Here is a 26,400-nt window from a genome sequence, read left to right as displayed (position 1 = left end):
GTGGACATGGAGTAGAACTTAGGAAAAAGTAGTATGAATACCTCTAAAACTTATTAAACATTGGAAAAACTATCAAATGAGCATACGATACTCTCAACAAATCGTACAAATATCTCGAATATCATACATATGCAAATAGGCCAAAATACCTTTGTTACCCTACCATAGGTGAGGAGGTTGGACAAACTAACTTTTCAAAAACATAGCTTAAATGTATGTATTTAATCCCTGAGAGTTTAAAAAATATCCGGCTTAAAATAAAGTTTTGTCTGTTGCATTTTTTCCAAGTACAGTCCTATTGGCATATTGTCGCAAAACTGAAATGTAGAGGTATTGCTTGTTTGAGTGATACTTTCAGCAAGAGATGTCAAATCGGTAGAAAAATTTCTAATTACTCCACCTTTTCAACGATTTCTTATGAAAACGGGCAAATTCATTTAAAAAATCATAGTAGAAATTGACGAAAAAGTTTTTACTCTGAGGTGGAAATGTTGATCTTAGTTCATTGTGCGAAATCTACCGTTTATTCAGAATAGAGCATTAAACTTTGGTTGATACCATTTTTCGAATGCCTGGAAATAACAAATAAAGTATCCAAAATAAATAGTACTCGATTGCTATACATTCTAGTATTCGAGAAATCAACACTGCACTGGTTTCTGGTTAAAAAATTGTTGATCCGAAAAAACCTAACCTTACCCAATTTCACACATTTCTGAAGATTTTCCATGTTTAATCGTAGTTTACACTTAAAAAAAATAGTAATAATCACTTTGCAATCGATTTTCTGCTACTCCGAGGGAACATTTATTGCGGATATCTATTTGTACTATTGAATAAACGATAAAAATGCTGCAAAACACTACTGCCGATATGAAAATTTCCGAAAGAATCCTCCTTTTCTTTGTTCCAGTTTTCATTGGCAGGTGTCGCTACAGATAAATCAGCTTTGCGACAATGTGCCAATCATGTAACATAGTGATTTTTATTTGCACTCATAAAAATTAGGATGATTAATGATGTTAAGGTAGAATCTATTCATGGTTAACTTTTCGTTTGAGTGTTTGAACAGAATGATTTTACAAGGATATTTTTTTTAATATTACCATTCAATTCTGTTATAAGTATATCACGTCACTATACAAATTCACTATGTATCTTACAACACTATAAATTATGTATTCATCTTCAGTGTATTAGCGGTTTTTTTTTTAATTTCCTCGTTTGGTGCTATTTTTATTGGAAAATTGGTCAAAATTTGAGTCGATTTGCGTATACAACCTTGACGGTTCTTCGAGTCAGCTCGTGCACTCGCACGTCCAGGGAGTGATCTGAGGGCTTCGGCAGGAATTATTTCTGGATTGTAGGAAAATACGCCCGTGGCTCTGAAACCAGCTAGAATACGTGCTCCACAATCATCAACAACACAAAAAAACCTGACATTACGTCGGTACATGGACGACCTAATACCCTATCAAAACCATTATAGATGTCGCCACTGCCTTTAAGCCGTTTCATAAACGACACTCGGCCAACCACCCCCGGGCTTCCTATACAGATAACAATCCGAATAATGATATTTATCCTATCCTTTATCCTATTGTTACGAAAACTTTCTTTGAATTTCGTAATAAATAAAAGTAATGCTACTGCGAGTTATTAAAGATTTAGGTTAGGTTTTGCTATGCGGTTTTTCACAAAATAAAAATAATCGAAATTCAGCACCATTAAAATTTTGAACCGATTTTTTTGCCTTTCTCATATAGAAAGGTTATGCAATCACTGTGAAAACCGATTTTTGAACCGAGGTCCGGAGGGCCGAGTGTCATATACCATTCGACTCAATTCGTCGAGTACGCAAAATGTCTGTGTGTGTATGTGTGTATGTAACGTTTTATTGCACTAACTTTTCTAGGAGATGGCTGAACCGATTTTCACAAATTTAGATTCAAATGAAAGGTCTTGTGGTTCCTTACAAAATTCCTGAATATTATTTGGATCCGACCTCCGGTTCCGGAATTATGGGGTAAAATGTGCAAAAAATTGTGAAAATAAGTGTACTAACTTTTCTCAGCAACTGTTGAGCCGATTTTCACAAACTTAGATTCAAATGAACGGTCTTGTGGTCCCATACAAAGTTCCTGAATATTATTGGGATCCGACTTCTGGTTCCGGAGTTATGGGGTAAAATGTGCAAAAAATGAAAATATGTGTTCTACTTTTTCTAATAGATGGCGCAACCGATTTTCACAAACTTAGGTTCAAATGAAAGGTCCTGTGGTCCCATACGTAATTTCTAAATTTCATCCGGATCCGGAAATATAGGGTAAAGTGTGTTAAAAATGTTATACCATCATTGAAAAGGGCGAAAAACCGTAAAAAGTTTTCTAAATCGACCTCAAATCTTCTCCAATTGATAGTTATTATCAGTAGACGGTCAAACAAACCGATTTCGGTTATTCTATTAAGAATCGAAGAAAATTATTTTGAAGAATACCACAGTATTATATATGATAGTATGATTGATATGAGAAAGGCATCATTACACTACTAGGTGGATAAAAACAGGTTTTTAAACGTCGTGCCACCAGTAATATAAATAGCACGCGTTAAATGTGATGGCAAAATCGTCAACCGACACAATTCACGAAATGTCTTAACGTAAACTTTCCGTGCTCGAAATGAACGCATCACAACAAGCTCAATCGCATGTGTGGCCACAAAGTTCAATAAACATCTGGGATACATCGCCGACTCTACTTGTAACGATCGAATGCATAATATATAAATTGGGCAATGAATGCCATACAAGAGACTCCCGTCGCTGAATGAATGAATGAAGAAACGAACCGTACGCGATCATGATCTACCGAGCGCCGAGTAACGCCGACGTTTATACATTTCTACCACCACAACTCCTAGGGTACATGCTGAACCGATTCGATCATATGCTTGTGTATCCAACCGAATACCCACCCGCTCCGCGCTACTAATCAATGTCGAGGATAGAGTAGATTGGGGTAAACTTTTATCACCGTCCAGACTGAACTTTCTATTCAATCCACGGTTTCAAAAGCACCACTTTCAATTAACTAGCACCGAGCCGAAAAACGTATTTATCCATATATAAAATTTTGACCTGCTTCCCTCAGCCAATCTAGAGTGGAGGTAATCCGTTTCTACTTTCAGAGGGGTTGGCCCGCTAACTGGAGGAGCACAAAGCGGCCGAAGTTGTGTGGTTCTACAAGCAACTTCTTAGTTATTGAACGGTCGGGTTCGTATTAACAGCCGTGTGTGTGAAGTGGACCTTATTAAATTGGAACAAGATCGAATTGTGTAACTGTTATCACTTTGTGCCAGTCTGTCTCCGGTTAGGATGAAGAGATCTCGGATCTTGCTTACGCTTGTGATCACCTTGACTGTGCAAATTGTGACAGTCCGTGGAATTCCGCTAGGGAAGAATATTTTTGCCGCATCGAAAGCCGTTGGCAGTTCGGAGTTTCATGACGATGCCGCCGACAAAAAGCTTCAGAAAGTATCCTGGGTTGGAAATGATCCAGTAAGTGATAAAAAACTGAAATGAATATGGTGTTCGTGATGGATTTCGCTATTGTTGATGTGATTGAAGCCGCTGCATGTATCGATTTGCGCAAACAGTGAAGCAAGTTGCGTATTTGTTTGATTACCTCTTTAAGTATACTTCATCGCGACGCGAAAATCACATCCATGATCGTTTCGTTGCCTGTAAGGTTGTTGCATCTTGGTTATGCAATGAATTCAATTGCAGTAGGTCCACTGCTTGCAAGAAGAGTTAATATAAACAGGTTGCGCTTGATTTTGTTTGTACATTTAAAGGGTATGTAAGTGTTGTATTGGTCTCATTTGTAGTTTCCAATATTGTTAAACATTTCTAAACGAAAAAGTTGTTGATCATGAGTGTAAGAAACATTTTAAAGAGATATCCAGTTATTTTATGACTTATTTTTTCTGATAGGGATCGATGGCACTGAAATATTAAATAGTTTGAAGCAGTCACTGAAAGCGAGCTCCATACTGCCTACTGGTCTATTTTGAGGTGATCCTGGAGCTTTCACAGTCATCCAAGAACTTCAGTGCAAACAGATCTTAAGATCTACACGAGTCGTGGACCTACATATTGCTTACTTGTCATTTTGCCCGCGGGCGCAAATTATCCTAGACAGATTAGGTTTATGATTGATACAAACTGGGGTGGAATAAATTATTGATTTGTTTCATTCTGTTTTCATTTGTGTGTAGAAACCCTTAGTAATAATAATATTTTACTATTTATCATGACTAGAGATGTCATCGTCGAGGATGTAACAAATGGTTCCGTTTTCAGGCCAAAACAGCAAATTGCTTGCCAAATCAGGTTTTTCTTGTAGGTTTTGAGTACTCGGCAAACTGTTGTTTTCAGCCGCTCCAGTACATTATCCAGTTTGGAACTGGATCACTTCGATTTCCATTTGACGTTATTTATTAACACGATTGACTACTTTGATCATACTAGAACCAGTTGTTCTCTATAGAATACCAAGTTTGAATCGGCCCCCTGTCACGACGCTATCTTGATGAGATCAAAATCGGAACTTCAAAATCAGTTGATTGCAGCGTAAACAAACAATCAATAACGCAATCTTTTTATGGTTTACCTTGTTTATTGCACGAAACTTAGAGATTTTTGGATCAATTCTCTCACAATAACTTGTCGGTTTACTCAAAATACAGAAACTAGTATTTTGGGACATCAAGTGGAACTAATTTTCACAATTTGAAAATCGCGATGAGTATCAACACATCACAGTGTTTGGGGCCCGAAACACGAAGGGCTCAACGCAATCGGTGGACTTTCAAATGGCTGGTGCTAACATACCGGTGTCAGATGGCTGCTTTGAATGAACCACTGTCGAAAATTTTCGATTCCCGGCACTAGAGGCGAACTAGCCGCACGCGAGGAGCGTTCCAATCTACTGTTAGTTAGCTTTCAGTCGCCATTTCTGTCTTCGAACATCTTCAATGTTACAATATACTTAAAAAAAATATCTGTTACCTTTTTTCTCTGAACACGACGGCTAGCACGCAGTTCAGAAAAAAAAACTTTCAATAGGTAACGGTGCATCTGCACTAAATGCGATTTTTTGATTATAAACATATTCTACCACACAATTGAATAAGACGAAACAAATGGGAGTACTCCCAGTGTACAGTGGGCGAAATCTGCATAGTTATTAAGGTGTATTTTATTATTTTTTAAATGAACCTTTTTGAGGAATTTATCCGATGTTAACAACTATTGAGTTCTTTTAGCCATCATTTATTTATCTATACCATAACCTAAATTTTGGACCAGGATTTAGAAACTGAAATTGAATTCAACAACTTAATTCGTAACCTGGAACAGGTTCCAAACTCAGTTACCAAATTCGGGTTCGGAATCCAGATCAATAATTCAGTTCATGAGTTTAGTTTCAAAATTCTGAAACCGAGCTCAATTTTAGAATCCAGGTTCCGAGTTTAGTACTAGAACTGAGATCGAAACTTGAATTCTGAACCTGAATTAAGTTACAACTCGCAGGTTCTGAATTCTGAAGCTGAAATCTGGATATGAATTCTGAAACTGAATTTAGGAATTAAATTCTGAAACCTAATTTAAGAAATAAATATTGAAGTTGAATTCAAGAATAAAATTTTGGTTCGGAGTTTAGATCAAAGGTTCATATCTTGAATTTTGTTCCAGCATTTGAAGTTGAATTCCTGAATCAAAAATCTAGATTCAAATAAATTCAGTTCCAAAATCTAATTCCTATATAAGAATTTAGCTCTAAATACTCACGATTAAGTTGTACCCATTCATCCACAGAGCGAATTCTGAAAAGGTGCCACATAGTAAAGTAAGACGTAGGGTAAAGTATTATAATATGTCCCCTCAAGGAAACATTGAGAAATTTCTAAATATATTAATGTGTTTTTCATGATTCTGGTAGGAGTGATGTAAATTGATTTTTCAAAACGACCACATTCTCAGTTTTTTTTATTTGCCTTAGACATAATGACCCACAACAAAAGACATTATGTCTCAAAACAATGATGCAATACGCCTAACGCTCGTATATTTTTTTCGACGAAAAACAGCACATTTTGCAGAAAAATCGAGAAAATGCTGTACATCGACATACATCTCAATAATAGTTTTTATTTCCCAATGAAAATAGATATTTTCAGATCAATTAAAACTAAAAATAAATAAATGAATTAATCATCCATCGTCATTACCACCGCATTTACATTGAAAAATTACGAAAAAAGGTTTGCAAAAGTCTTCACATTCATTTTACGTTTTTTTAGGAACGGCAAAACTGTTGTTACGCGCTCTGATCAAGAATGAACAATACAAAGGCCATGATAAAAAGGACAGACAAAATCAAATCTAGGGTATAGTGTTATAATATGCCCTCCTTACGAAAACATTGAAATATTTCTAAATATAATGATATATTTTCCTCGGGTATGTAAGGAAGAGTGTTTTTTTGGGTTACCGGCACCCTTTTATTCTAGGCTCATAATTTCTGACTTAGTGCACATTATGCGGACATCTATACACCAATGAAAAGCTAAAGTCCCTAGCTAACAACTGATTATGAAACTAAGTTGATTCATTTGATTGAAAAAAAAATTATTATCAATTTAGTACAACGATAAATTTTGGCCATTTCAAAAAAGGTGTTCAGTTACCGGCACTAGTGATGGGCAGAACCGTTCATTAAAAAAACCGTTCAGCCACTGTAGCACTTCTCCTATGTAGTGACTGAATGCCAAACAGGTCACAACTTGACAGGACCATTGCAAGGATTAGTGTAGTGATGGGCAAAACCGTTCATTTTGAAAGAACCGTTCAGAACTAAACAGTTAAATCAAAAGAACTAGCGAAAGAACGAAAGAACTAGTTCTTTTGATTTAACTGTTTAGTTCTGAACGGTTCTTTCAAAATGGTATGGTTTTTTCTTAGCAGGACCATCTGTTCTATGAGCAGCTTGATGTTTGACCAAAACTTTGACTTGCTTTGTCTCGACAGCAGCCTGCATATCACTGACTATTTTTCACGATTTGTCGAAAAATGCTGGGGTGCCGGTAACCGAAATCGGTAGACATTTTGAAAATGACAAAACAATTCTTTGGTTGCGAAAATGTTGATTGCATCCGGTATAAAATCACGAAATAGATCGATTTCACCTCATAAATATTCAATCCACTCACCTTTCCGATTGATGCTCTGCAATTTATGATACTATAAAAAAAGTCAGATAAAACTTTAGTGTTGATTTTCACGCAATTAAAATTTGTTTTGAACGTAGCAAAAAGCACAAGCGTCTGTTTGCTTCGGTATTAGGCACAAAAAGAACGTGATGCTATTAGGGGAAAGTGTTATAGAGCGTCCCTGCTGGCCAAAATGCCCCCCTTCCTTTTTTAAGTATTTAAGACTTTTCTAAACAAAAGTTTTATCTCTAATGTTATCTTTTCGTAAGATCTTTCTGGTATGCAAGTTTGGCAGTTGTGGTTTGCTGGAAAATATGAAAAAACTGAAAATATCATTAGATAGCTTTTCGGTGTAAGGTTTTGCTTCGACTAAACAAGCATTTTAATCGTGTAAAACGTCTAATGGTCGGTTGCAACTTAGTAATTTACTTTCAGCAGTGCTAATGCCTCTATTTACAGTATAAATATCTAGAGAAACAAAGCCATTTCTTTGATATACGAATTTTCTCATAACAATCACTCTATGGACATTATGCCCCACCTTTGATTCAACAGTACGCTTCGAGTTAAAATATTGTTTTAAAGATTTATAACGGTTATTAAAACAAAAAGTAGCGTTGGGAGGATAAAAAATGTTGGTAATTAATTGATTATGCAATTGATTTCTGATGCAAAGAATATCTTCTTTTTCTGCTTTTCTTCTATACCGACATTTCAAGGGGCATATTGCATCATTGTTGTGGGGCATACCACTAATTTGTTGTGAGGCATATTATACGGTTGCTGGGGCATTACGCCAACGGCAAGCGAAAAAACTGAGAATGTGGTCGTTTTGGAAAATGTGTTTGTATCAATCAATTCTCATCACTTCTTCCGGAATCATTGAAAATTATGTTCCTCAGACGTATTGCAAAGAAATACATACATTCTCGAAGAAAATATATCAGTACATTTAGAAATATCTCAATGTTTTCTTAAGGGGGACATATTATAACACTTTACCCTACACACACATGACGCCTAATTTGCCTAATGACGCTATCTGCTTTCTGTCAAAAGTTACGGTGGGTCGCCGGCAACCGAACACTGCCGGCAACCGAAAATCTTTCCCTAGATTTTTCTTTGCAATACGCCTGAGGAACATAATTTTCAATGATTTCGGTAGAAGTGATGACAATTGATTGATACAAACACATTTTCCAAAACGACCGCAATCTCATTTTATTCGCTTGCCGTAGGTATAACGCCCCAGCAACCGTATAATATACCTCACAACAAATCAGTGGTATGCCCCACAATAATGCTGCAATATGCCTCTTGAATTGTCGATATAGACGAAAATCAGATAAAGAAGATATTCTTTGCATCAGAAATCAATTGCATAATCAATTAATTTCAAATGGAAACCAACATTTTTGATGCTCTCAACGCTACATTTTGTTATAAATCTTTAAAATATAATAGCCGTTATAAATCCTAAAAATAATATTTTTACTCGAAGCATACTGTTGAATCGAAGGTGGGGCAATAGCATTAGATCGCAAGCACATAGGTTACTCGACTGAACTGCCAAAAAAGATAGTGTTAAAGATAAAACTTGTTTATCCTTGAATGCTTAAAAAAAGAAGGAGACGTTTTAGCCGGCAGGGTCGCTTTATTCAACTTTCCCCTATTCACGTCAAAAATGCAATTCAATATCATTCAACAGATACATCGAAGAACAATCAGTGATGCACAAAACATCTGCGTGATCTAGACATTAAAGTAAAATGAAGCTTAGTGATTATATTATTACATGCATACTAAAAATACATATATACCATTATATCACTTAACGAAATAAACTATCATGTGTCATCCGTATGGTTTGATGAATAAATAAATTCAAATGACATGCTTATTCCAGATACAACATGTAGATAAACCCAACTAATTCATCTGTTTATTTTAATCAGGTTCCTGGCCTGCAAAAATACGACAACCCACCAAATCAGGACAACGCCCGTAAGGAGGTGGACAATTTCCCATCCAATATCTACAGCAAATACGATAATGTTCAGAAAAAGGTTAAGGACTGGTTCGATGTAAGTAGCGGATAAAAGTTTAGTTTCTCGATTCGACATAACACATGATAACACGTTTTCTGGTAACATCACTAGGCGGAACCAATTCTGGACAACATTCACGAATCGGAGAAGTACGGCAATCACGGAGATCACTTTTACTTCATCACCAAACCGTTGGTGCAGTTGACTGAAAAAGTGTCCAAAATAGCCAGTATGGTTCTCGCGGTGAGTTGAATTTTCTACCGTGAACAAGGAAGCTTAATTAATTCCCGTATTTTCCCGTAGGCTCCACGTGATATTTTCCGGAAAGCAAACAAAAGCGTTTCGGAGAAGCTGAATAACATCACCGGAAATTTTATCGGATTGAAAAAATAACCCAAACGATTCTTCTCACTAGTAGTAGGTTTAGGATATGCCGACTGAACGATTATTGTAATTTGTTTGTTGAGAAAGTAAGGTGTCTTGGTAATACGAATCAGGCAAATGGCAGAGATTAAATTGGGTCATGCCGTCGAAGTTAACAAACATATTTGCATGTCACAAAATAATATGCAAAAAAAGAAAATATTTCAGATTCGTTTTTAAATTTTATTTTCGAAATAGATTAGCTTTATTTTTAAGTTAAACATTCAGCTGTTCAAAATAGTTAAGGTAAACATGTAATAATGCACATAGATTAATTAATAAAATTAACTTGTTGGTCTAATGGTCCCAACAAGCGAAAACATAACGAAAATGATGTCAGCATTTGTAGGCCGTATATATTTTTTTCTATCGTCCATCTTAGCCGACTCGCACCGGTAAGTTCAAATGCGCTTGTATTGGCAGGTTGGATGAATTGGTGATGCTGTAGCGGGCTTATTAGATAACCGAGCGACACTGTGCCACCACCATTATTGCACTTTTCGGCAACTCCTATAGCTCTGCAGTGCCTCGAAGAGGTCCCACCAATCTTGTCAAAATCTAGACCATCTCGGTCAGTACAACTCTGGTGATTGGGCATCGCGCTTCGTATGACAAAACAAGTTTGAATTTCGGGAGAGATAGTTTCAAAGTGATTGTAGTTGAATAAAAAATAAGCAATGTCACTCCAGTCGAAGACTAATCTGGTTGTGCTGATGTCCATAATTTTGAACAGTGAACTGACACTTTGCAGACCACAGGAAAAAGTCCCGCAGCAAGAACAGAGCAATGAGCTGACCAAAGAAACCGAAATCGGAGAGGCGAAGGTAAATAAACACAAACATGTTAAACAATTGATATTGTGTAAAAATGTTATTCATCACGATTTTTTGAAAATTTAAATTATGCATAAGCAATCTTCAAGACCAAAAAGGATAATTTGCATCATCAGTTTACCATACTGACTCTTGCTTTACCTTTTAGAAAGCAAAAAATTGTTCGAGCAAGGTTTGTTCGATTGATTTGGTGTTGCCGGCAATGTAAAGACTGTCCCAGAAAGTATGGAAGCAATGTGATTTCGCTGTAAATAATTCACAAGTGTTAGATATTCAAATTTTATTCGATATACTGATAATATTAGACTACAAAAACATAATATTATTCTAAACATTTGCTACTTAGCCATTGTAGACTAGCTGACTTCTTGGCGATAAGTTTGGATAGTTTTTTCCAATCATTTTCGAACTGTTCAATGGTTTCGGCTGCCGAGACATGTTTCCTAAGATGTGCCTTCGTTAATGCCCAAAATTCCTCAATTGGTCGAAGTTGTGGGCAATTTGGTGGATTCATGTCTTTTGGGACGAAAGTGACATTTTTGGTAGTATACTATTCTGCCGTTGATTTCGAGTAGTGGCAAGAAGAAAACCCTGGCCAGAAGACAATAGGATCCTTGTGGCTTCGAATCATGGATAGAAGTCGTTTTTGTAAACATTCCTTGATGTATATTTCGCTTTTCATTAAAGCAGTGGTGATGAAGAGTTTCGAAATCTTACAGCAGCTACAAATTGCTTGCCAGACCATAGCTTTCTTACCAAAATTTTCGACTTCAATCGATGTCTCGGACTGGTTCAACTCTTGCCCTTCTCGCACCGTATAATATTGTGGTCCCGGCAAGAATTTCTAATCGAGTTTCCCGTAGGTTTCGTCGTCCATGATTATGCATTCTTGTTTCGGACTACGTTTTGGTTGTTTCTGCTTCTTGTAGGTTCGAAGATTAAAACGTTCTTTAGCACGAAGAACATTTGACTTCGAAGTGCCCACTTTTTTGCCACATCCCGAACTGAAACCTCCTTCTTTTGTTCGAACGCCTTCAGTATACGTTTATCCAACTGAGGGTTAGCAGGACCTTTTTTTCGACCCGTTTTTGGTTTATCCTCAAAGGTGTTATCCATACCAAACTTTCTGATTGCATTTCGCACGGCTTTTTCACTTACTCCTTCCATTTTTGCTATCTTTCTCAGTGCAGTCCACGTTCTGTGCACTATTTGTACACAATTTTTCGACGCTGTTCTGCTGAAAGTCCACGCATTTCGAAACAAACTAATGAAAACGAATAAACAACTGCACAAGTGTTTAGAGAAGAGTATAAACAACAGGACGCAGCCATAAAAATTGACAGATTCTGAACCATTGCGAAATGGCAGCGGTTTTTGGTTGCGTCCATACTTTCTGGGACAGTCTTTATTTGAGACTATATGAAGAAAGTATGAAAAAAATTTATGTTTTTATTTGGTTCTGAAAATAATACTCGAAAATCAATTTTCTCAATAACGAAACTAATGATTTTTTTTTATTTTTCGATATGTTGAAGCTGATAAACTATCATCTGAATATGAATAATCAATTAAGCAAAAAGTCATGAAGTTTTCAATATATAACTAAGTGTTTGAAACTTATAATACCAAAACTTTACACATATAGGATCTCATGTTCATCAATTTTTTTATTGTGAATTATTAGTCGACTGAAATAACTAATTACAGCTACCTAATAAGGCTGCATGAACTACGAATTTTTGAGTTTGTTTCTACCATTAGGGTCTGTGCAGATCTCTCTGCAACCGACTTAGCTGTTCGAAAGCTTCCTAAAGTTGTAGCTTGTTGTTTATATTGAGAGTTTATATTGTTGTTTATATTGAGGCAGTTTTAATACAACATGGACTCCCTTGGCTTTATACAATTCCAAAACGTATTTGGTGTAATGGCAAGATGCCAAATCATACCAAAATAGCGAGGGAGAAGCATGGCTGCGTAATAATGGTAACAATCAATTCCTTAGACATACTTCATGGTATATTTCCTTGTTTTCCGTTTCGTTAATAAAGTAGCTTTAGCTTGCTCGTACACAGCTTGTTTACCAAAACAAATATTTTTTGAGAACCTTAGCTATTCTCGTCGTCCTGAAAATCTCTTCTACACCGTTCCGTTGCATGGCAGTATAAAAAGACACGTAAGATTTATCACGCAGAAAAAATGGGTCAAATATATGCGATCAGGCGCGGCAACTATGGGGGGCAAGGCATTTATGATCCCCCGCCATCCCACCAATAATTTTATTGGAGGACCACGCCACCCCAGTATTTTGGCAACTGGAATATTTGAAAATTAAGTGAAGATAATTAATGATATCACACTTTTTTCTGTAATCCCCATAATTCATCTCCGTAGTCGTAAATGGTAACTAATTTAATGCAATTTTGAATATAATTAACTACAATGTGGGAAGTGATACAAAACATTTACTCTATCATAATATTTGAGTTTATTGTGCTATGTTTATTCTGTATATTTAGTATAATAAAATTTTGTATAATTTGTAATTTCTGTTTATATCAGAGGTGGAAATAAGCCCATTTTGCGCATTAAAATGTGAATCAAGATTTCCAATTGTGAATCAAAAAATCGAATACCGTGAATAAAAAAATTGGGTAACAAAACTAAAATTGCGATTATGTTTCAAATTGTGGGAAATGAAATTGAAAACCTTTTCAAATTTTAAGTAAAACCAAAGTATATCTTATCAAAAATTATATATTTCCAAATTCATTATAATATCTACAACAAGTATGTGATATGAAAAGATAATACTGACTATTTTTAGTCACTGTGAATCAAAAAAATTTCTTATTTCCACCCCTGGTTTATATACCATCAACTTATTTCCTTTCGCTTTGTAGAGAAATTTTTTGTGCTAAATAAAATGATATATGATAAGAATTTTTTTGACCCCCAATATTTTTTGGAACTTGCCGCCCCTGTATGCGGTTCAATTTCCACCTTGAACGTCATACCTTGCCAGTGCTTAGAAATATGCACGAAAGTTGGAGAAATTTTTATTTTACTAGTCACAGTACGTACCGAAAGATCTGGTCTCTCCTGCAATATTTGCTTCACCTTCGCGTCCTTCTGGTGGTTCCTGAGATTCGTTTTTGTTACGCTCACAGCTTTCCTGGTTGCTGTCAAACGTGTATCGGAAGATTTAAGAACGTTATTGGCAGTGCTTACTGTAAAATCCAGCTTTTCCGAATGTTTTCTTACTAATAGATCTGGATTCTCATTGCTCTTCTATAGAGGCCATCTTCGATCTAAAAGCTTGTAGTATCCCCAAAAATTGATTTTACACAATAAACAGATATACGTTCATCAGTTTGTGAAATATTGGACGCATTAATGAAGTATTTCCAGAGATATGCAGAGGGGTGTCCAGAGATATTTAGCCTTGATTGGGATCAAAATTACTGTTTAAATTTGAAGGTAGTTCCGACACACTTCTTAGTAACCGATTTTCAGCCGATTTCTACTTACAATCTTCGGTATCGTTACATAAATCTTCGTTGAAATAGCGGGTGGATAATGTCACAGACATTACTGGAGGATGTGGATACGAATAAAACGGTCATGCTTCCATCACATGTCCGAATTAGAAGTATTAGTTGATTGTGTGAATTTTACACTGCTTCGCTTTCAGAATTGGAACAGTGCATATATAGTGAAGTACTACTTATTGACGACAGACATATTTTACCAAACAGTTAAATAATACGAAACTAATGGAAGAAAAAAAATTCAACATACAATGTTATAGTATAGTTTTTGTGGATTTATCCAAGTAGCAATTAAAACTTGTTATAATTGGCATGTTTCACAATTGCTTCAGATCGGTTATTTTTGTTAGATATGTTAGACAATTGATTCAACAGCAGTTTCAACAAGACTTTTTTGCAAGCAGTTTTTAATGGATTGTTTTACTTTGACACTTTTCATGAGTTTTTTGGCTAATAAACTTGTTAATAAAATCGATTTCATTTTTGTTTTCTTTGTGCTGTCTTTCAGCAGTGATGGTGACAGATAGATAGAGTTAAATTTTCTGATTTTAATCACAAAATTAGTTTCCAATAAGAATTTCGTGTTGGATTGAAATTTTTCTGGTTTGTGTCCAGGACATTCGCCAACTAAACACATTCTCTAAAAGCAAGAGTTTTTTTCAGAAAAGTAAATTCTGAATTTCAACTAGTTCTTTTGGACATTCTGTTGTTAAAAACTACAAATAAAAAAACAGTAATACGAATTATACGCAGAGCTAATTTCGGTCGTTCCGCGTACACTTGCTACAATAAGATATTCGTTCGAACCTATACATTTCTTCGGATCTCCTACGCTAGAACTAATTATGGATATAACGAACCCTTGACCAGTATGTGCCGCATATTCAATCATTGTCTCAGTTCCTTAGATCACAGTCTAATTGGTTTTAATTATGTTTAGTCTAGTTAGAATTATTGTATAAGAATTAGGTACATGAAATATGTGTCATTTGGATTATTGTAACCTGTTGATGCGATTGTAAAAGGAAAGATTTGGAAAACAAGGAAGGTTTTCAAAAACGACTAGGATGTGAAGAAAGAGTGGATAAAATTTTGTAAGAAATATAACGCAAGTGTCGCACAGAATTTTATGAATGCACAGAAAAAAATCATTAAATTTACACGACATTTAAATCAATAGTACTATGATATACACATCATTTGAATCGAAAATCTGATTTGAAACCATGATCGATGTAAAATTAAATGGGAATGCATTGCTTTCTCAGAGAACAAGACTGTATGTTAAAAAAAATGCTTAGTTTTGTTTTCAAAGTATATGAATGTAATGAAAAACTGTAATTGATGATGTAAAGTCATAAAATATTTACCCTACGATAGAAGATTGGATAAACTATCTTCGCAAAAACATAGCTTTGAGTTTGTTTATTCCCTGAGAGTTTTAGAAATATCCGACCTAAAACAATGTTTTGGTAATTATACTTATTGTGTGTTGCATTTCTTTCGAGTACAGTCTAGATTTTTCAAGCACTTCAAAAAATCCTGCCAAAATCATTTCTGTGTAATTTGTTCTTAAAACCTTTCATCAACGGAAATACCACAACAAAATGTGTGAATATATTGTCATTCAAAATCAATTTATCTCGAAGTTCGTCTCATTTTCACTGTGCTACGATCATTATGCCCTATGGCAAATTCTGAATAGGGTGGCAGTTTTAACCCAATTTAACAAATCGATAAAAAATAGCTATCGACATGGCAAATTTTAACCAATAGTGTAAATTCCTCCCGAAATGTTTCACAGCCTATGGAGCACCTAGAATACATAGTTCGGCTGTTAAGCAACGAAAAAGTTCTCTTGGAGCTTGTTATGTACTTAGAAGTTATCAAAAGTTACACGGTTACTTTTGAGCAACGTAGTTCACACAGAATCTCATTATGTACTTTCAAATTTCCAAATATTTCCTGTGTCTTCTAAGCAGCGAGAAAGTTCAAGCAGAACTTGTTCTGTACTTTCAAGTTGTCAAAAGTTTCTCATGTACTTTTAAGCAACAAGAAAGTGATTTTTTTCAGCAACTGCGGAACTTATGGTTGCTTCGGCCGTCCGATGTATCGATTCCTTTTTGTATGGCACCGTTATACAAGTCAACATTCATTCTAGGTCTATGGTCTGATTCACAATGATTCGGAAGGAAAAGATGCAAAACTAGAAAAGGAAGACTTCGACTCAAAAGTTCTTACCGTCCTCGAAGGTATTCAGCAGAAGATCATCAACTCGTGGAATGTAAGCTCGGCTACTTTCTCCGTGTATTCGTTCTGATTATGTTTCGTATTTCCAGCCCGGAGCCGTTATCGACAAAACCAAACCGGAGGACTGGGAACGCAACCCCATCGAGGACTACGAAGCGCTTCGGTCGGGTATCGTCAAAGTAGTTGATTTCATAGCTAAACAGATCAATGCCGCCATTGATGTTTGTATTCTTTGAATTATGAAAAATTTATGTCCTTACTTAAAGTTATCAATCATTACAGGCACCAAAAAAAGTTTCGAAAAAAATTAACAAATCGATTACCAAATCTCTCAACGATATCGGTAACAAGCTGGTAGGACTGGAGTGATACAACATATGATCGTTTTATTGCGAGTTTTTTGTTTTATTGTTCTTTTGTAAATAAACTCTTACATTACGACCTCTATTGCTTTGGAATGTCTTCTTTTTTTTGGTTAGCTATCCGTTATGGAACCAACGCTGTATGATTCTGTTTATAAATAACTTAATAAAAACGGAATTGTTGAAAATGAACAGTTGCAACAGATGTTTAACACTAATGTATCAATTTTAAATAAATGATTAATCGTTCGTAATAGCCTACAATTAAATTGGTTTCTAACTGACCTTAAATTCATCATACTTTTCATGTATTCTGATAAGTTATTTTTCGTCAAACCCAATGTGGCTCATTAAATTATTAGGATTAAAAACAAGTAGTTATTTTTTGGCACAACATCTCCTTAATCTAAGGATTCGATAAAAAGTTAACACTAGTACTTTTTGCTTATGGTAGAAGATATGAGTATTGTTTCCTCTTAGCGTAACGTATCGGTCTAAGCCGTTCTCTAGTGTTCCGTCGACATTCACTGTTCGAGTTTGTTAACTATTTCAGTTAATATCAATCATCCAAATATGTTCCGGTGCTGTTTCGATTCAGAGTCGTATCTACTGTCGGCGAGTATGACTTGTACGTTTTCGACGCTCGTTTATGTTTGACGGTGCAAAATAGCAGCATCGATGAGATTAAGCCAAACAGCTGGAAGAATAACAGAACATTAACTCGCACTTGTAGGAACAATGTTTGGTAGAAATCACCTGAAGGAATGCTATGACTAGACCGACTGTTCCAACGACATGTAACCGTTGGACGAACCACATCTGAAGAATTTGACCGCAGCTTTTATCCCACAACAAGGAAGGATCCCCAGCTCTGTAAATTTAATCGACAAAATAATCAAAGAAATAAATACACAATGAGCACAAAGAACGTACTTGCGACAATCTATACCCTGCAGATCATCACCGGATCCTTCCAGAAATACCGAGCTGTATCGTGGCCGGCAGCAGGACCGAGGCACCCATCGTTCACCCGGCCAAGCACTTATGTCGTACCAATCCTCGTAGGAAGTCACACCGCAGCATTGTAACTGAAAAAGTCAATTCGAAATGAATCATTTTTGAAAATTTCTATTTTATCTATTCTCCAGATATACTCCGTAATAGAAAAGCGTTATAGTATGCGTGATACTGCATGCACCACATTTAACAAAATTCCGAAAAAATCGGTGCCGTTTTTGTTTATTCAAACAAGGGGATGATTCTCAGAATCTTAAACTATGTTAATCGTCGATCGAGTTTCCACTCGTTGAAATTCGGAATGCACGGCAGATCCTAATAAGGTACTCTGGAGGTATTTAGAAAAGGACATGGTCTTCATGACGCGCCAAACGGAGTAATCCAGCTGAATAAGATCGGGGCTAGATTGCGGCCATATATCCTTCACCCAGAAGGATAGATGTTCCTACAATCACTTTTTAGTGCGGTTCGAGTTGTGTCACAGACAGAGCCGGTGAAACATATTAAGCCCAGGTGGGTAATTATTCGTACCGGGGAGAACGACCCACTATTTTGAATTATTATTTAGTCGATTTTTAAATAATATTTTGTTTCGATATAACTTTGCATGAAACGCGTAAATTCGAAGCTTGAAGCGTTTTCGATATTTTGTTGTGAAACAAAATTGCGCATTTAAGGGTTAAATACAATATCAAACTACAAAATTTCGGCCCATATTTGTTTGAAATATCAAGTCAGCAGTCTTTTAGGTTCCGTATAAACTTATTTGTGTTTGCAAATTTCGAAATTATTTATTTGAGAATTGTGGTTACCCTGATCGTTTAGTTGGTTGGGGTTGTTGGTGAAAGATGTCTCGCATGAATCGAAAGCAATGTCTTGGCATTACATTCCTTCTGTGGAATTTGGCCTTTCTTTTTCAACAGACTTCGCAGCCGATTCTTAGCATACAGAATCATTTTATGGCTAGTATTACGATCCTACTGACACTATGAATCATTCCACGTCGGGGCTCGAACATATGACAACTGGCTTATAAGACCAGCGCCGTATGCATTGAACCGCAAACCCGGGCGAATCGAACGGTGCACAAAACAAATCCAGCCGCTGATGTGCATAGCACATTGTTAAAAAAAGTCCCGGACCGACTGAGATGACGTTTGTAATGTCAAACTATCATCATCGTTCAGAAGACAAGTGTCAAATTTTTACATCAATCGCACCACAAACACTGAACTTACCAACATATAAGTGACGTTACTTTTTGATTTACGAAAACTTAAAAATAACCAATTCCGTTTATTAATAAAACATTGCTTCCTATAAGGAAAAACCGGGCAAGTCCAGTAATGGTTTAAGAAGTGTTACCCGCACTCAGATTAAAAACAAGGATTTATGGTATTCTGATTTTAACGTGACCAAATTAAGCAGTCATCCGGAAAAAATGTGAGCAAGTTTTGATAATCGTTATGGATGAACACAAAATCAAAGTCCGACTGAACTGGAAGTGCTTTTATGCGAAAATCTGGGCATGAAAAAAATCTTTTCCAAATAGGTACCTCGTTCGCTCATAATCCATCAAAAGCAACAACGCATCAACAATCCAGAGCGCTGGTCGGCACTGTTTAGTCGCAATAAAAAGAATTTCTTACGTTGGTATGAAACAGTGGACGACACATGGATCTATCTTTTTTTTCCGGAGTTGTTTTAACATTTAGACGGGGAAAACGCAACAGGTAGCTGCAACAAATATGGCGTCAGTTTTTAGACTCTCGAGGTATAATTAACGTCGACTATCTTGAAAAAGAAGTACCAACAAAAGTTTTTAGTTATTAATGCGTTTGAAGTACGGAATCTAAAAAACGGCCTCATATGGAGCAGATAAAATCATCTTTAACCAAGACAATGCACAGTGCCACAAGTCAATGAAAATAATGGCCAAATTGAACGTATTGGGCACCGATCTGTTTCTTCACCCACCATATCCTCAATAACCTAGCTCCCAGCGACTACTTGTCATTTGATGATCTAAGAGAGTCATCGCCGCAACTGAAGCCTATTATAAGGCCATGGACAAATCATTCTATAAGTATGATATAAAAAATGTAGATAATAAATAAAGAAATTTTGCTCAAGAAATGTTGTTTTCCTAGTTAGTTCCTGAACTTTTTGGACGATGTGGAAGCAACCTTCTCTACGGCAGTGTCGAACCGCACGGAGTGCAAGTCGATTCGACATTGAATTTGGTTTTCTGTGAGTAATTTTCTCAAATGCGAACGCACTCATTGAAGAGCAGAAATCATATGGAAACCGTGAACTTATGTATACGAAACCGTCATATCAAATAGAGGAATGACAATGGTTTGAAAAACATGGAGAATTAGACATTGTTCGTGGTTGAGTTGAGATGTTCAAAACCTAACCACTGTCTATATGGTTTTACTTCTATATTTTGAATTTGTACCCCGGTATAGAAAACAAAGACGCAAGAAAAGATAAAGAATGGAAAGGCGAAATGGGACAAGGTTGATTTTAGCAAGCTGAAATCTTTTACTAACTTAACTTTCGCAAGAGGAGTTGAACTTAAGCATCTCATCAATGCAAATCACTCGAGTCTCTGGTATGCCGGAAAGTACCGATAAAGGTCTTTTACCACTTACTATCCGAACCGACAAAAGAATAGTTATCAGAAGTTGTTGCTTTCTAAAGGGTGATTTTTTAAGAGCTTGAGAACTTTTTTAAACAATAAAACGCATAAAATTTGCAAAATCTCATCGGTTCTTTATTTTAAACGTTAGATTGGTACATGACATTTACTTTTTGAAGATAATTTCATTTAAATGTTGACCGCGGCTGCGTCTTAGGTGGTCCATTCGGAAAGTCCAATTTTGGGCAACTTTTTCGAGCATTTCGGCCGGAATAGCCCGAATTTCTTCGGAAATGTTGTCTTCCAAAGCTGGAATAGTTACTGGCTTATTTCTGTAGACTTTAGACTTGACGTAGCCCCACAAAAAATAGTCTAAAGGCATCAAATCGCATGATCTTGGTGGCCAACTTACCGGTCCATTTCTTGAGATGAATTGTTCTCCGAAGTTTTCCCTCAAAATGGCCATAGAATCGCGAGCTGTGTGGCATGTAGCGCCATCTTGTTGAAACCACATGTCAACCAAGTTCAGTTCTTCCATTTTTGGCAACAAAAAGTTTGTTAGCATCGAACGATAGCGATCGCCATTCACTGTAACGTTGCGTCCAACAGCATCTTTGAAAAAATACGGTCCAATGATTCCACCAGCGTACAAACCACACCAAACAGTGCATTTTTCGGGATGCATGGGCAGTTCTTGAACGGCTTCTGGTTGCTCTTCACTCCAAATGCGGCAATTTTGCTTATTTACGTAGCCATTCAACCAGAAATGAGCCTCATCGCTGAACAAAATTTGTCGATAAAAAAGCGGATTTTCCGAATGGACCACCTAAGACGCAGCCGCGGTCAACATTTAAATGAAATTATCTTCAAAAAGTAAATGTCATGTACCAATCTAACGTTTAAAATAAAGAACCGATGAGATTTTGCAAATTTTATGCGTTTTATTGTTTAAAAAAGTTCTCAAGCTCTTAAAAAATCACCCTTTACTTGCGGCTGCATTCTCGTACACAATTAATAAGTAAAAATAGCATGATGGGTTTCCATCAGGTAGCGGTGAGTGCAGCGCTACTGAATACCACTTACAACCTAGGCTAAACAGCCAGTACGCTGTGACTCTGGGGGCATGAGCAATAGTTCGAACAAACCTTTCATTCTGATGTTCAACTTGCTGTATAGAGATTGAGGAAAATATCCATACAGTGGAGAACTCAATGTGTATAAGAATGCTGTTGCAAGTAGAAACTGACAACTTCTGGTAACTTTTCTTTTACCGGTTCGTATAGTAGATGGTAAAAGACCTTTTTCGGTACTTTCCGGCATACCAGAGACTCGAGTGATTTGCATGAATGAGATGCTTAAACTCGGCCCCTTTGGTTGAAGGTAAAAATTAAGTCACTAAAAGATTTCTGCTTACTCAAATGACCATTGTCACACCACACCTTTTTGTTGTATATCTTCTCATCCTTGCTCTACCTTGAGTACTAGCATTTTATAATTCTGATTTTATTTATTGTTCTCAGTTACAATAAACTAATAAATGATACTAATATTACTGATATTTTTCGTTAGAAATTTCAGGTGGGTAATTACCCACCTTTGGAATTTTCGGGTGGGTAGTACTACCTACCGTACCCACCTCTTTCACCGACCCTGGGCACAGAGCCCCATCTAGTTTAAATACAACAATTATCTTCGGACCGTACTATTACTTGATCCACAGAAGAACATACTCATACGTTTCGATTACAGAGGTTTTAACCTTGAACCAGAGGTGGAAATAAGCCCATTTTGCGCATGAAAATGTGAAATAAGTTTTCCGATTGTGAATCAAAAAACCGAGCACCGTAAATCAAAAATTTGGGTAACAAAAATAAAATAGCGATAACGTTTTAAAATATGGGAAATGAAGTTTAAGACCTTTTTGAATTCTAAGGAAAACCGAAATTCATCCTAACAAAAATGATTCATTTCAAAATTCAATATAATATCTACCATAAATATGTGATATGAAAAGATAATACTGACTAGTTTTATTTACTGTGAATCAAATTTTTTCTTATTTCCACCCCTGCCTTGAACCTTGAATTCTTCTCTTCGGGCCAGAAAAACCTTCTGACCCTATGTGCGGGGTTGGGACTCGAACCCAGGTGGGCTGCGTGAAAGGCATCGACTTATCCATCACGCTATACTCGTCCACCATTTGTAGTTGTACTGAAAATCGAGTCGGTTTGTAACCTGATTTTTATATCCGGTTTGCTCACACCCCCGTTACTAAGTGTTTGCTTGATGAAACTACCCTGGGTCAGTTTTATTTTTTCTAACGAAAACGACATAGCAAAACCAAACCCTAATTGGACCCCAACTGCTGTCAAATGTATGGATTTGACAGCAGTTGAGGTTGGAACTAGGTTCATTTCGGTTTCAAACGAAATCGACCAAAATGAACCTAGATCCAACCGACGAAACAAAAGCACGTAAAAAAATTTCTAAACTGGTCTCAAAACTACACAAATTGATAGCCATTATCAGTAGGCAACTAAACAAACGGATTGCGGTTATCCTGGTTCCCGGTCTCCGGTTCCGGAAGTACCGGAAATAGTGGTCATATATTCCAAAATAGATATCACTCACTTTTCTCAGCGATGGTATGACCGATTTTAACCAACTTAGGTTCAAATGAAAGGTCTAACGGTCCCATACGGAATTCCTGAATATCATCCGGACCCTACTTCCGGTTCCGGAGTTTTAGAGTAAAATGTGTTTAATATTGTACACCGTCACTTAAACCGGCGAAACAAAAACACGTAAAAAAATTTATAAACGGGTCCAAAAACTACAAACATAATTAAAAGTAGAGTGCCAAATTTTAAAATATCATAATGTTCAATTGGATTGTCTGTAGGACTCAATCTTTTGTGAGATATAATCCTGCTCGTCGAAAATCTAGGTACTGTCTCGAAACTTGACGCCCTGCTGTACCAATTTATTCTAAAACTGACGAAAGTTAGAGGCTTTATTGAAGTGTATTTGATTGTTTTTGTTCAGATTAACCTCGCACAGAAAATTCAATTTAAAGACGCAATAATAATTTTATTTTCCACGTAATAAAAAAAAACACAATATAAAAATTTTAAAGCACTAACCAGACCGTCGCACAATTATGCCAAGGTGGCAGAAACTCAAAAAAAAATTATTCATATGAAACATTGATGCTATTATATTTTTTCAAAAAATCAAGAAATACTCTCAAGAATTTGTTGAAGTAAGTGAAATATATTTTATTTTTTCCATAAAAAATATATCGCGTAAAGGCAATGTGTTGTATCTATTATTTCAAACGTGTAGGAAACGTCTGGAACTGTTCACCAGTAATTGATTTCGTAGCATATTTTCTCTCCTTTTCGAAAATCTATGAGTCTTTGTGCGCATTTCTGTGCTTTGAAATTTTTCTCAATTGTTCGTGAGTAAGTAGATGAAAATTATTCCAACATAATCTGAACTTAGTCTGATGCGCTCTGATGAGCTTATTCAATTTGATTTACAGACGTTCAATATGTTGCGGACATAAAGGATGATTTCTTGAGGGGTGTAGGATTTGATTTTTTTCCGCTTTAGATGACCCTTGCGCAAGGTTTAATTTTGGCACACTCTCTTCAACATGGATCAGGGTCATTTCGCCGAAAGCCGTTTCGCCGAAAGCCATTTCGCCGAAAGGGTTATTTCGCCGAATCCTGAAATCGTCTTAGAATTGATTTAAAATAAAGACAAATGAAAGATGATAGCGTTAACACCCGTTTTGTTGACCTACAATTGTGCTTCTTGAATAAAGATTGATTCTTGTACTTTTGGATAAAAATTGATTCATGAACCTCAGAACGGAGTTCCCAAGAAAACTTGTTGACTATTAGCTACTAAGCATCAAAGCAATTGCATAGGTGTATCTACCAGGCAAATGTATGTGATATGTTCCGTTTATTAAGTGAAAATGAAAAAATATCTAATGCGGCGACACCACATTGTTTTGGTTCATGTGCTGTCCGACCTCGCTACCCCTCGTTCGAACCTAAACTAAAGCAAAGAAACCTAGCTTTGAGTAGACCAGGCAAACGAGGCGGTTACAGGTTTGTATGCAAGAGGCCGCCGCTTCCGACCGGCTTTGTGCCGCCGAGTTCTTGGCTTCGGTTATGTGGCTGCGCCACATCAGTTATACAGGAGACATAACATACAGGAGACATGACCCTTTCGGCGAAATGACCTATTCGGCGAAACGACTTCCGGTGAAATGGCTTTCGACGAAATGACCCGCTCCCCTTCAACATTGGGTTGGTATTTCAAGAATAATGCCACCGGCACATAATCTACACCAAACTGTGCCTTTTTGGTGTTGCATTGGTTGTTCTTGCAACGCTTCTAGCTGGTCTTAACTCCAAAAACGGCAATTTTGCTTGTTGATGTATCCATTCAACCAGAAATGAGCTTCGTCGCTGAACACATTTTTTCGATAAAAAGGTGTATCTTCTTCCAACTTTTCCAGCGCCCATTCATGAATAAATTATAAACCGAACGACGATTTTTGATTAAATTATAGACCGCACTGAACAAATTTGAACATGACACAAGACACGATTCACTTGTGAGCTGTCAAAAACAGTGTTGCCAAAAAGATAACAGCTAAAAAATCACTCTTATAAAATAAAAACATCAATTATAAAACAGGAACTAACAGAAATATTTCATCCTAATCCAATTCAATATAAGTAATCCTACAAGTTATTCTTTCAAAATATCTTGGCTCAGTATGTACATTGATCGTACTTACCCCACAGACTGATTGAACTAGAGTTGCCCTATATGATAGCAAATTCAATCAGAATAAAAGTTCCGAGAATTTTTTTAATGCTTACATTCCATGACTATGTAACATAGCTCGTGTCATTCAGTAATAGCCGTTCAACCGAGAAGGTTGTGTATAGAAGCGTACAGTTTAACAACGCTGGTTAGTTTACACGCGTTAAATACGACAACGGTTGAACTACAGGTAGAGACCTGTTGGCAGCAGCCGTTAAAAAGTATAGTCGTGCTGCATAAGAGAGCCCTAGTGCTGGGCCAAGCTGGTGAAGGAAACAACAAAGGGCGTTTCCCAAGCTCTACCCAGGCCACAATACACAGCCACAAGTGCTGAGCAAGAGAGTTCAAAGGCACATCGAAGAAGGAGAGTGCAAAGGCACATAGAAGCAGGAGAGTGCAAAGGCACACCGGTGCGAAGGCACTTCGGTGCAGAAGCATATCGGTGCGGAGCACAAGGAAGAAGGAGACAAGACAACTCGGTCTTTCCACTGCCATACAACACGCAGGTATACACCGGTGACCTGCGCTGGTTGCAGCTGGCGAAGACAAAAGTAAATCGGAAATCGAGTGGTGCTGGATGTCAGGTAGCAGTAGCATCACATCCAACAATCAGCATCCAACAAGAACATCTAGAGCAACGAGGATCTACACGGCAGTGCAACGGAGATAGACAACAATTTCAAGGTAGAAGTTTTTTCTTTTCCTTTTGATTGAGTACTGTGTAGTGTTGGTTTCATTTTTTATTTTAAACTTTGATTAAAAATTTTAATGTGATGGATGAATCCATGGACGTAAATCCTAGCATGAATCCTATACCCCCACGAACGAAAAAATATCAGGAGAGCTCTTCTGGGCCTTGGATAGTCTTTTTTAGACGTATATCAAAGCCATTAAACATTTTACAAATTAATAAAGGTTTGACATCACGATACTCTTCAATCAAAGAGATCATAAAAGTAAATAATGATAAAATTCGTGTTGTAGTAAATAATTTGAAACAAGCGAATGATATTGTCTCTTCGGAACATTTCAATAAAGAGTATAAAGTATACATACCCTCCAAAGATGTCGAAATTGACGGTGTTGTTACCGAAGCGAGTCTTTCGGTAGATGATTTACTCAAGCATGGTGTTGGTCGTTTCAAGAACTCTA

At 36.6% G+C, this 26,400-nt stretch overlaps 3 protein-coding genes across 3 annotated transcripts in view; 2 read left to right on the top strand and 1 right to left on the bottom strand.

Moving 5' to 3' along the window:
• Positions 1 to 3,188: 3,188 nt before the first annotated feature.
• On the top strand, positions 3,189 to 10,034 carry LOC131434662 (uncharacterized). The gene is made up of 4 exons (XM_058601621.1): positions 3,189 to 3,559; positions 9,231 to 9,359; positions 9,435 to 9,566; positions 9,627 to 10,034. Exons 1-4 carry the CDS (start codon positions 3,377 to 3,379, stop codon positions 9,714 to 9,716), a joined length of 534 nt encoding a protein of 177 aa, XP_058457604.1. The 5' UTR covers positions 3,189 to 3,376; the 3' UTR covers positions 9,717 to 10,034.
• Positions 10,035 to 10,292: 258 nt separating this feature from the next.
• Positions 10,293 to 16,988, top strand: LOC131434663 (uncharacterized). The gene is made up of 4 exons (XM_058601622.1): positions 10,293 to 10,570; positions 16,289 to 16,411; positions 16,467 to 16,598; positions 16,660 to 16,988. Exons 1-4 carry the CDS (start codon positions 10,424 to 10,426, stop codon positions 16,744 to 16,746), a joined length of 489 nt encoding a protein of 162 aa, XP_058457605.1. The 5' UTR covers positions 10,293 to 10,423; the 3' UTR covers positions 16,747 to 16,988.
• LOC131434661 (tetraspanin-9) overlaps positions 16,762 to 26,400 on the bottom strand; it is a 52,846-nt gene continuing 43,207 nt past the window's right edge. The window contains exons 5-7 of the mRNA XM_058601620.1: positions 17,673 to 17,827; positions 17,496 to 17,610; positions 16,762 to 17,436 (exon numbers count right to left, since the gene is read on the bottom strand). Coding sequence (XP_058457603.1) covers positions 17,299 to 17,436; positions 17,496 to 17,610; positions 17,673 to 17,827 — 408 coding nt within the window. The 3' untranslated portion in view covers positions 16,762 to 17,298. The remainder of the gene's footprint in view (positions 17,437 to 17,495; positions 17,611 to 17,672; positions 17,828 to 26,400) is intronic.

Source organism: Malaya genurostris, chromosome 3 (genome assembly GCF_030247185.1).
Source record: "Malaya genurostris strain Urasoe2022 chromosome 3, Malgen_1.1, whole genome shotgun sequence".
Lineage (NCBI taxonomy): Eukaryota > Metazoa > Arthropoda > Insecta > Diptera > Culicidae > Malaya > Malaya genurostris.
The sequence above is the reverse complement of the archived record's forward strand: the minus strand, read 5'-3'. Positions and strand labels throughout refer to the sequence as shown.

Bases quoted from the DNA above. Each gene is read 5' to 3' on its own strand.
- LOC131434662 (XM_058601621.1), top strand. From the start codon at position 3,377: ATGAAGAGATCTCGGATCTTGCTTACGCTTGTGATCACCTTGACTGTG. The intron at 9,360-9,434 runs GTAAGTAGCGGA...TAACATCACTAG, and splicing joins AGGTTAAGGACTGGTTCGAT to GCGGAACCAATTCTGGACAA. The intron at 9,567-9,626 runs GTGAGTTGAATT...ATTTTCCCGTAG, and splicing joins TAGCCAGTATGGTTCTCGCG to GCTCCACGTGATATTTTCCG.
- LOC131434663 (XM_058601622.1), top strand. From the start codon at position 10,424: ATGTCACTCCAGTCGAAGACTAATCTGGTTGTGCTGATGTCCATAATT. The intron at 16,412-16,466 runs GTAAGCTCGGCT...TCGTATTTCCAG, and splicing joins AGATCATCAACTCGTGGAAT to CCCGGAGCCGTTATCGACAA. The intron at 16,599-16,659 runs GTTTGTATTCTT...CAATCATTACAG, and splicing joins AGATCAATGCCGCCATTGAT to GCACCAAAAAAAGTTTCGAA.